A 12,000-nucleotide genomic window follows, 5' to 3' on the forward strand; every position below is an offset into this window, starting at 1 on the left:
CCTATTGATGATAATTTTGAAAAATACCAATTCTTAATTTGTAGCAGAATATGAAAATTTTTGTTTCTGCTACGAGCTAGTTTTAAATACACATTATATGTATATGCTAACTTGCGATACTTCTAAATAACTTTATAAAAAAGCATATTAAAGCAGAATAACATAAGCCAGGATATGTTGCGTTACAAATAACTTTCGAAAAAAGGGTCAGGGTCATCAATTCATCAGGGTTCGTAATAATTTACCTACGTACATAATAATTAACAAAGCGAACGGAAACTTCACAAATAAGTAATTGACCTAAGAGATAACCTGTTTCGCTTAAGTCTTAAAAATTATTTCTTCTTGAATCATACGATGTTTTATAAATTTTATTATAATTAACAAATGATACGGAAATTTAATAAAACAATTAAACTAAAGACAAAATCGCATATCAAATCGTAGCGGCAAATCAATCGTACGGCACTTCTGCGCCTTTTGCTACATAAAAACGACAGTTTTTGTGTTACTTAATCATTTAAAATCACAAATAATAAAAATAAGTTAACGGATGTTTTTTTTAAAAGAGGCAAGACGAAGTCTATTATTGCCATTATTCAGCTATTTCACAGATATGTCATATAAGTATTTCATAACGAATTCCTTACCTATATAGTAGATATTAGTATTATTTTGGTAGTATAACTTTAATGTAAGAAAATTCCTATAGTAACAAAACAATGAGAAGTTGTTTCCGTTAATATTCACCGCATTGAATCGTTATTTACTTTCCGCCACTCTTTTTAATCGCCAAGTATTGAGTCATACAAATTGTTTGAACTGGAGCAAATCAATCCCAAGGATTAGGATCATTTAAGTATTCCTCAAATTTATAAAAAGCTTTATTGATTAATTTTCGTTTAACATCGTTAAACGAAAATCTTTGAATTTATTTAGTGATAATTCTCTAATTTCGCTTCAGGGAGTTTGTTGTAAAAACGAATACAATTTCCATATAAGGAGTGGTTTATCTTTATCTTGCCAGCAGAGTTAGTTTACAATGCTATATATTGCATAAAGTACATACTATAGTATGTACTTTAATCACCAATGAGTAAATCAACATTAGTCACCTTTAACTATAGTTATGTATAGTTATAAGTAGTTGTACTTGGCGACTATGCAGACCAAAGAGCATTGATAGTAAACATGTTATTTAATATTCTTTTTTGTTAATTATTTATGCACTTCTTGTACGTCACCCTATATAGGTGTTTCTTTTTTATTTTTCCATACTAGAATTGCCTGAAAGAAATCGCTCGTTAGCGATAAGGCCGCCCGTTGCCTAATAACTTGCTTTTTGTAACCTGCTTTTTATATGTATGTTATGTCACAAGGTAGTTATACAGTCACAAGACATATTTCCTAATCTTTAAACGGAAACGCCCACGCGTGTTCTCACGGAATATGCTGACGGACTGTCTAGCTCCCAGTCTCGATTATTAGATATTAAGTAAGGCCTACAACGCACTAGCGGCTGGCCGCAATGCGGTGTGCCGCTGCGGCGGGCCGCGGTATATACGGTCCGCCGTAGCGGCCTGCCGTATTCCGGCTAACCGTCCCTATTGCGGTCCTATTGCGGTCTGCCGCAATCGTCACTCGTCAGTGCTTCTTGAAATATTACAAATTCAAATTTAATGACGTGGAATAAGTGATACATGTATCTTATGTTCCATAATAAACATATTTTATTTTTTTATTTTTTACTCTTTTAAAATAGGTTTACAATATTTTGTTTACATTTGTTAAATAATTATATGTGATGACGTAGGTAGGACGGCTAACCGCGCCGAATGCGTGGAGGGGACGCGGCGCGCCGCATTATTCAACCGGTGCGGCTCGCCGGACTTCCAGATCAACCGGAGCGGTTGACGGTTGACCGCAAGTCAGTGCGTTGTTATCGTGCGGTTTCATATAATAATCGATGTGCGGCCCGCCGCAGCGGCACACCGTATTCCGGCTAACCGTCCCTATTGCGGTCCTATTGCGGTCTGCCGCAATCGTCACTCGTCAGTGCTTCTTGAAATATTACAAATTCAAATTTAATGACGTGGAATAAGTGATACATGTATCTTATGTTCCATAATAAACATATTTTATTTTTTTATTTTTTACTCTTTTAAAATAGGTTTACAATATTTTGTTTACATTTGTTAAATAATTATAGGTATGTGATGACGTAGGTAGGACGGCTAACCGCGCCGAGTGCGTGGAGGGGACGCGGCGCGCCGCATCATTCAACCGGTGCGGCTCGCCGGAGCTCCAGATCAACCGGAGCGGTTGACGGTTGACCGCAAGTCAGTGCGTTGTTATCGTGCGGTTTCATATAATAATCGATGTGCGGCCCGCCGCAGCGGCACACCGCATTGCGGCCAGCCGCTAGTGCGTTGTAGGTCTTAAGCTAATCACCAATGTAACAGGTTGATTAAATATTAATTAGAAATAAAATTTTATTCTTTTTAAAAACGCTCCAGCGCGATCTCGCGTTTTGACTAGGTAACGAAGTGTCAATAAATAAATATTTGTTTTATGATTGTTCTTCTAAGGCCTTTAATAAACACATATCTCCAATTAAATTTGAAGTAACTTTAATATTTACCTATATAAAAATCTTTTCCTAATTATATAAAATCTGACAATGAAAACTAGAGAAAAAAAGGTCTTGTCGCTGATACCTTAGAACGCCACGAGCAGTAAAGAATACTGGCAACCTGCGAAGGGAATATCACACAAAACTGCTGGCCACCACTAGAAAATAACAGCTTGGCAGAAAAATGGCACGTCGACTTTTAAAGTTCAACCCAATTTAGATAATTAAGAACTTTAATTAATTACTTATTTCAGAATAAAATACGATGATATTATCGTATAAATCTACTTACTATGTTGGCAGTGAAAATTACTTATTTATCTGAAGCATACTTAGGCGACATAGTGTTTTTTTTTTTTTGACAAATTCACACCAATTATTGACCTAGACCCATGCTAAGCTGGTAAAGCTTGTGTTATGGGTACTAGGCAACGGATATACATACATTTTATACATAGATAGACATATAAATACATATTTAAACACCCAAGACTTAAGCACAACACCAAATGCTCATCACATCGATGTTCGTCTCAGCCGGGGATCGAACCCGGGACCCATGGATTCGTAGTCAGGGGTACTAACCACTAGACCAATGAGCCGTCAAACGAGTGTCTAGATGGTATTTCAGATTATCTATCACTACTAACTCCATTGGCTTAATAGACCTGGGGTTATTGATTAGCAAAAATCGAACCAACCGAACCACGTTTAAACCACGTTTTATTACGGAAAGCTAGTCTAGTGGTAGATGTTAAAATCTTGTTTAAAAACTGACAGTGTATTATTACCTATTAACCTGAGTACCAATCCGAGAAAAAGAATTGATGAGTCAATCAAATACATTCATACTATTTTTGTAGACATTTAAGCGTTAAGATATACTTAATACAACAAAAAATATAATAACACAAAAGAAATAAAACGTAAGTTGAACACTATTAATAGACCTACGTTGTAAGTAATATATCGGATAATAAACGAGACAAGCTCGGTTGAAAAAAAACTGATTTGCCCTTGATCTTAAAAGCGTTCTTGTAGCGGCTTTACTCTAAAATATCTATGTATATTTAACCGATAAGCGTCACGCAAAAAGCTTGGACGGCCTTGAACCGCAAAACAATCATTCGTGATTTAGAATATTGTAATGCAAATATAGAAATGGTCTATCAAAATGGCTATCTCAATTTATCTAATCATGTTTTGATAAAATTGCAGAGAATAATTACCTAGGCATTCAGTTATGAAAATGATACCAACTTTTAAAATAATACTCTTATTATTATTACTCTATTCAGCTGTTTTAACTATAAACGGTAACAAACATACTTTTACATTAACATAACTAATATCGGTGGATTTGTAAGAAATAGGTTAGGTAATTAGATCTAATCTAGCTTCGTGTCTTAACATCCTTTTATTTAAATCCTTTGTTAAATAAAAGACAATAAATAAAAACGACACATTTATTAACCCTGAATTCAATGTCATACTAGGTTTTCCCTAAAGCAAATTTATTATAGCATCATCATACTTTAAAATTTAACAATTCTTTGAATACCTCACACCACGAATACAATAATAGCCGTAAGAAAATCGCATGATATACAAATGATTAAATTACAAATACATAACTACATATATTATATGTACAATCGAGAAAACGACCAACGCCCGTATTGTAACTTCCAATAGCGACAGACGTTTTTGTATGGTTTGTGAGTTTGATGTTGTTCTCTCAATAATCCCGCGTAACAAAATCCCATTATTGGGATCGGTATCGCTAATGGCAATTACAGAGTTGGGGCACTAGATCAATAGCTACACAAAATGACCATATTGCTGTTATTTCTGAATGTAACAAGTACTTTTACCACTTTGCATTAATATTTTATAATTCCCGAAAATGTATCGATTATTAAGGCAAGTATTTAAAACCATTATTGTTGCCGGTATAAAACAAAATTATTACAATTGTATAATTGAATCTTAAATTGTTAAACCTTGTACAAGACCCGTCTGGTCACAAATTGACAATCCATCTGTTTGTTTTAAAGCATTAGAAGCGAATTTTCTTATAATTTAAATTAAAAAACTTACCGTCTCATCGGACCAATTAACTTGCTCAAAGCATAATACAAGTAAAAATACATTTTACCTTCATTCAGTGTGGCAAATTATGTATGCAAAATACAAAAATACAATTAGTTTTCTATTAATATTTAATTCATTTTTGGAGTTTTTGTACATTTGAGTTCTAAATCACACTTTTTAAGACTAGGTTTATATAAATATAAAAGCTACTGGATGCAAGCTTCATACATAATGAGTATCGTGTCTATCGAATGTGCTACAGATCAAAATATATGTTTATTGGACATAATTTTAACCAGTTCACAGCAATTATAACAAAAGAACCCAGAACTGCTATATAAAATGTCCTTGTAATTTTTTATCATCTCTAAATGATGTTTATATGGTTATATATACAATATACATATATATATTCATCAACTTTTATTTTTCCTTGTAACTCCAATTTCATACCCAAAGCTTAGTAAAATTATAAAAACCTACATAAATATGTAAAAACTGCTTTACCAACTATTATGTTGATTCTCTGTCATTATAATACTTAATTTGCATCCCTTAAACTAACTGAGAGTACTACAATAGCCGTGTTGGGTTCTTTGTAGTAAATAATCTGTCTAAATATCTATCTAGTATCTAAGCTACCAGAGACCACTTTATATGCTAAATTACACTGACTACACATAATACTTAAAGCATTAGCGACATTATATATAACATCAATATCATCTGAGCCGCATAGACAAGGTCTTCATAAACCAGTCATCTAGAGTTTTCTTTACTCATTTCTGTTAATGCTTGGCCAACAAGAACTTTATCGCCACCTTTTAAGTCAAATTTGAAGTCTGCTGGGGCCTCAAAAAGTAATATTATAGTACTACCCATATTGAATTGTCCAAATAATTCACCTTTTTTAAAAGAAATCTTTTCCATGACTGTTTCATCTACTCTATTTCTCTTTCCTTTTGTATTTGTTCTTAAATCTGGATCCTTGTAAATTTCTATAGAACCTACATTGGTAGCACCAACAGCTGTCATACTAAAGAAACCATGTTTCCATTCTCCAATATAAACTGCTCGCTCATTCATTGTAAATAGCCCTGGTATCAAGCTAGCCATCCAAGGGTTTACAGACAAAAGTTTTCCTGAAAAATGTCTTCTAAAAGAAGAATTCCAGTCACAGGGAGAATGAAATCTATGGTAATCACCAGGGGCCAAATATATAATACACTGATGCAGTACATTCTTCTTATCTTGTAGCAATGAGTCATAGTAGCTCCTACCATTTCCAGACCATTTATTTTCCCCCAAAAATTCTTCCAAACTGTAAGTTACACCTTTTACTTGTTCTATTCTATCAGTTTTAGCTGGTCCACAATTTAATACAACACCGTCACATGGTGAAACGCATGGAGCTGGTGATATATATCTCGCGCCATCGCGTAAGGCTCGAGTGAAAAATGCTGATAAACTTTTATAATATGTTAAATCGGATATCGCAGCTTCACTCAGATTTACGCTAAACATTCGTGCATACGTACCATACACAAAGCTACGAAGCGATACAGGGAGTTCATACGCCGCAATCTTACCCCACAATCTGCTCGTAATTCTAAATGGAAACATTTCGTAGAACTTGATTTCCACTTTCGATATCTCGTAGTTGATTGTAGCTCGAATGTAACACCATCCTACGTACATAACACTGCCAAGAGGAACCCATCTTGTGAATATAGCCCGAACGTTTGTCCATTTAGATTTCTGAAGTTGCGCCGTTGTATTAACACTCTTTGTCTGGTAAAGATTTGCTTGACGAAATGGCCTGTGGGGCTTCAATCGCTTGAACATCGGGTTTATGACTGGAAGGCAGCTTCGAATGCGCGTCGCCGGAAACATTTCGCACTCGGCCACCTTCAGTAATAGTTCAAAAATAAAATGTTTATTTAATTAGCGAAAAATAGTTTTGCGTAAGTATTAACGACTGATAACATCACGGCCAAGGCTTATTGGTTTGAAGTCGAATTAAAATAATAAAATACATAAAAAATGACATTGACAACAAATCGATTTTAGTAAGTCAATCGATATGTTAAACCAAAATTGAGTTTGAAATTTTATTTAAATAAAATTCTACTAATGAATGTATCAAATAGTTAATACTAGTTTCTAAGGCATGATAATATGAACATTTTTATTTGTATATTTTTTTTCTAATAATAAAATGTAAACAAAAAGAGAGAAGTCTTTATTTATTTAATAGCTATATTACTTTTTCACCTCTATGGCACACAGCGAAGGTTTTGAACTTAATTTTAGGCTATGTTCAGATGGCAAAAACTTGACGCGCGTTTTCAAATCGCGCGACTAGACATTGTGGTATTTTCATACAACTGTTCACATGAGCGCGCGTTAACGCGCGTCAACGCGGCGCTCAGAGAAAAAGTCTCTAGACGCAGGTGATCGCGCGTTGACGCGCGCTTTGATATTAATGTAATGTCCATTTGCTGTTCAGATGAGCGCGCGCTTTCATCGCGATCGCATGTAATTTTGTTAATTTTCGTAATTTTATTTTGTTCTCGCATTTAAAATGAGTGAAATTGAAGATATTGATATCGACTTACTAATCGATGAAGTAGAAAAAAGGCCAGCAAGTTGGAATATAGCAAATTTGTATAAAAAATATTATATAATTTGTATTTTTTTTTTCAAAATTGAATGAACCCAATGTGTACGTTTTCTTTTTCTATATTTTTCTTTATAATATAACCACAAAATAATAGCCTCTTCCACGTCCATTTTCTACGTTCTACCGAACTAGACTGACGAGTACTCTCGCAACGCGCGTTAGCGCTCATCATCTGAACGCTCTTCAAATTTGATCGCGCGTTGACGCGCGTTAACGCGCGTTACATGTGAACATAGCCTTAATTACTCAAGAACACCACTCCATTTTATAGAATCATTCCTTTATTATTAAATTAAACTTTGATAGTGATATTTTATAACTTACGGACGTAAAAACAGAACAAATATTTTAAAAAATTTGAACCTGGTTACCGATTTTTTAATTTCGACTAGAACTCGAGACTAGTACGACTGTGATGCCAATTTTCATTTGACATTTGACAATTGCCAAATGCCAAAAACGACGTTTTTGGCTTTGAATGTTGTGACTTATGACTTGTGTTGTGTGTAACTGTGTATCAAAAAATCAAAAATACATTCCTGAATCCACAAGTTTAAATCTTAGTTTACTGCTTACATTTTATGTATTTAATATTCAAAACTTTTGAAATTTCAGCAGTTCATTTTTCTTTCTTGTAAATCAATCACTCATGTCTATATGCTATAATGGATACAACGAAAGTCCGAATACGTCAGGGCCTGAAGTGACGATTTCTGGCGCCAATTACATTCAAGAAAACTCATTTAGTTTCGAAAAAATAGCTCAGGTTTGCCTAGAACGTATCAATATATCAAAGTATGTGAAGTCACTAGAAGCCAATATCGAAACCAGTAATAATGATATTCCAAATGCTGAGAATAAAGACAAGCTAGCAGAATTCACCAGAAATTGCTCAGTGCGACTGGTTCGCAATGATTTAAACGCGTTGAGGGACTTATTGTTTAAAAACTTGCACAATCTGAAATGTGACATTTGTGATAAGGTTTATACTAGTGAAAAAAAGTTAAAAAAGCATAAAGAAAATAAGCATTTGCTTGTGCATGACGAGAAATCTCTGAAGCGAGTCTCGTTTTCAGACAAAGTTATAGTTCATGAAATCAATGAATATCACCGGTGTAGAAAGTGTTCAAAGATATTTGAACTATATTCAACTTTAAAAGTTCATATGAGGCGTGAACACAAAAAGCGTAAGTGCTACATTTGTTATTATTGCACTAAGAAATTTGTTGATCGCATGTTCTTTAAAGTACATATTAAACTACATTGCGATGTTTGTGGTTGTTTTATGGCGAATAAACACAAATTGATGGAACATAAACACAATGTCTGTAAAATGGTTCAAGAATACAAATGTAAAAGATGTGAGGATATATATTATTCATTACTTGCTCTGCAAGATCATATGTCCAGTCATGGCACAGCATTTGTTTGCGATATTTGTAAAGAACAATTTGAAAGTAAATGCAGACTTGCGTACCATATTAAATTCTTACATTCAAAATATTTGATGGACTTATATACATTTAATTTGGGGACATATCAATGTAACTTTTGCAATGAGAGTGCGGTTGAACAAGATATAATAGAAAAACATGTTTTACATCTTACAGAATTAAATAAATCTCGATCCCAAAGAAAGTTCACCTGCGATCACTGCATAGCCAAATTTTTATCAGAAGCTGAATTATTCAAACATAAATTAACTCATAACTTGGATTTACCTGAAAAAGGACCTAATTGTAAATCAAAGATTGAATTTAAGTTTAAAGTAGGAGACCCATTGCCAGATCACTTTAAGCCTGAAGTAGTTTTAAATAGAATTCAAATTCCTGAAGAAGTGGCAGATGAACCACTGGATTATATAGAAATACCAAATGGTTTGGATGTGGATCTTAAAAAGGCTCTTATTGATCCAATATCAAAGAAAACACTTTTATCAAAATATCAATGCACAGTAAGTTATAGATTTTATAACTATTAAACATCTACTATACAATTTTGCTTACCATCTGGTTTCACTATTCTTTGTCCCTTATACATAGTATGTATTATAATGTCCTTAAAATTTTGCTTCTTTTATATTGTTATTTAAATTCTGCATTTTATGTTCAAAACAATTGATCTTAAACATGCCTATGACACATTTTGATTTCCATGTCTGTTATAATAATATCTTTATACAGTAGAAAAAAGTAATAAATTGTAACAAACGACAATTTCGCATTTAATATTAATCGTTAAAGGCATTTTTCAGATAAATCGGTATTTTTTGTATGATCCTTTTGGGCCATTCCAAATTGAAGTATTCATTGTTCTGCCAGAACATAGCTTATACACAACAAAGGTTTCCAAAGCCTTGAAGGTGGCAGTAGTGTAACTTAAATTTTTCATACCTTAACTATATATTATGTATTGCATGAACTATATTATTTGTATACTTTATTTAAACTTGTACAGTAACTAATCAATGTCAGAATTTTAGTTATATTTTTTTTAGTTTTTTGAATTTGTGTTGTGTGTCAATAGAAAATAAAAATTACAATTGAACTGAATTGAATTAACATAAGAAACATCAAATTATAAGTTACAATTTCCCCATTCATAGGTATATGCTTCTTCCAAGAAATGCCATTTATCTCTTCCAGAAGCCACCTGAACCCAGTATGGGCCAGCAGTTTTGGAAAGGTCGTCCCCCTATCGCATACGCGGTCGTCCTTTTTCGTGATGTGAAAGAAATAAAAAAAAATGTGACTCGTTGTGTCCATCTTCATCATCAAACTGTGTCCCGCCTAGAATACTGCGCTCACGGCCCCTATTTCTTTCGAAGCTCATTTGTTTGCCTATAACCACAACAGCAGCTTTTAGTATACAATAGTATTTAGTTTTCCACCAATCTGCCCTTTCTCCATTGGTCATTAACATTTTGAGAGGTTCATCTGCAGCCCACCGTCTTTGTTGCTATTATTTAAAACCATTGTTTGTAGTTGGATGATTCTGACAAAAGGGCATCCGCAAATCGCAAATGACTCAGGTGTTTACCGTCTATAGGCCAGCGTTTTTCCAGTTTGGGTGAAAGCGGGTCTCCTTGCCTCACACCTCTTTTTATGGGAAAGCTATTTCTATGTTGTATTGTCTTTTATTAACATAACTTTTACACATTTAAAGAAAACACTTTTTTAACGGATTGAAGATATGTATTATTATAAACTTATAATTATTTTACATAATTTTTTCCAGACGTTTCGCGTGCTTTACAGCGTGACAACGAAATAATTATAAGTTTATAATAATACATAGCTTCAATCCTTTAAAAACGTGTTTTCTTATTTCTATGTTTCTTTTATAAACGATTACATTGATGTATTATTTTTTTACTCCGTGCTCATTTAGTCCAATCGAAATGCTCGGATGTGCTTTAGTATGAAAAGTCTTTTTGTAGTAAATGAAAGGGACATAAAGATCTCGCTGTTTCTCCTGGTATTTTTCAATAATTATTTATAATGTAAGAATATACGCTATAATTTAATTATTTTATCAAGTATTTTATTTGCTCAAATACACAAACTCACACATTTTCTTCCAGATCTGCACAAGGTACCTCTCAAATAGCTATGGTCTAAAACGCCACATGGCAACAGTACATAAAGATACAGTACAGAATACAGATGATCTAAAATGTTATACGTGTGAAGAGGTGTTTGCGTGGCCATCGCTACTGCACACACACAATTGTATCCGAAATAATATACCAGACCCACCATTTAGTGATGCGAGGCCAGAAATTGAACTACAAGAGAGTGACGATTATTTTGAAATCCCACCACCCATTGTGGAATTGACAGTTTATGATGAGTGCGTTATTCGGCCTGGGAAAATGTGTAATAGTGGTTCATATACAATTGTCATGGAGGAAGTTCCTATAGAATTCTAATAATCTCGTTATCTACCAATAAACGTGTCTCTCTGATTGTTACATCAAGTTTTTAAAACGGAAATTTAATTATGGGATTTTCGTAATTTTAGATAAAAATGACATTTTCTGGGATCATATCCCACAAACTGAAGTAATGTTAAGTGAACTTGACATATGCATATGTTAGTGTAAATATTAGTAGATGGTAATAACGGACTACGTAGAATGTTGTCATTATTTTTTTTAATATCGGCTCGGAATGATCGTGTTAATAATGCAGACCATAAGAAAACGTTCCAATCGGAATCGAAACTTAAAAATATAGTTGATTTTGTTATATCTGCCTGATACTAGAATATATTCCGGATCTAGCTAAGATTATGTTTCTGTTATATTTTTATATTTTATAATTTGTATTTAACCAATCGGAAAAGTTAATAGTTGGTTCTAATAATACAGATAGTTTATTTGCTGGCTGAATATTGTTTTAATTTGCTTGAATTTGTTAAGTTCATTCTTAAGCCCAACAAGGAGAAAACTAAACTGGATAATCGTGCTAAGTCCTAGCAAACTGTATTAGATTTTAATATGGAACTTAATTATATAATTTCCGATTGTGTAATCGAAAATGTTTAAATAATTTAAGTATAAAGTATAAATTCAGTTGTAATCTTGTTT

At 33.3% G+C, this 12,000-nt stretch overlaps 2 protein-coding genes across 3 annotated transcripts; one reads left to right on the forward strand and one right to left on the reverse strand.

The window, feature by feature from the left end:
- Positions 1 to 4,084: 4,084 nt before the first annotated feature.
- Positions 4,085 to 6,823, reverse strand: LOC125061376 (phosphatidylserine decarboxylase proenzyme, mitochondrial). The gene has a single exon (XM_047666790.1). The coding sequence runs from the start codon at positions 6,617 to 6,619 to the stop codon at positions 5,486 to 5,488; it is 1,134 nt and encodes a 377-aa protein (XP_047522746.1). The 5' UTR covers positions 6,620 to 6,823; the 3' UTR covers positions 4,085 to 5,485.
- Positions 6,824 to 7,871: 1,048 nt separating this feature from the next.
- Positions 7,872 to 11,989, forward strand: LOC125061371 (zinc finger protein 431-like). Of its 2 annotated transcripts, XM_047666782.1 has the most exons (3): positions 7,875 to 8,596; positions 9,020 to 9,363; positions 10,993 to 11,989. In XM_047666782.1, the coding sequence occupies exons 1-3, from the start codon at positions 8,059 to 8,061 to the stop codon at positions 11,338 to 11,340; spliced, it is 1,230 nt and encodes a 409-aa protein (XP_047522738.1). In that variant the 5' UTR covers positions 7,875 to 8,058; the 3' UTR covers positions 11,341 to 11,989. The 2 variants fall into 2 exon arrangements, with proteins under 2 accessions (XP_047522737.1, XP_047522738.1); XM_047666781.1 differs by having other exon boundaries at positions 7,872 to 9,363.
- The last annotated feature ends 11 nt before the right edge of the window (positions 11,990 to 12,000 follow it).

This window comes from Pieris napi, chromosome 23 (assembly GCF_905475465.1).
Source record: "Pieris napi chromosome 23, ilPieNapi1.2, whole genome shotgun sequence".
Lineage (NCBI taxonomy): Eukaryota > Metazoa > Arthropoda > Insecta > Lepidoptera > Pieridae > Pieris > Pieris napi.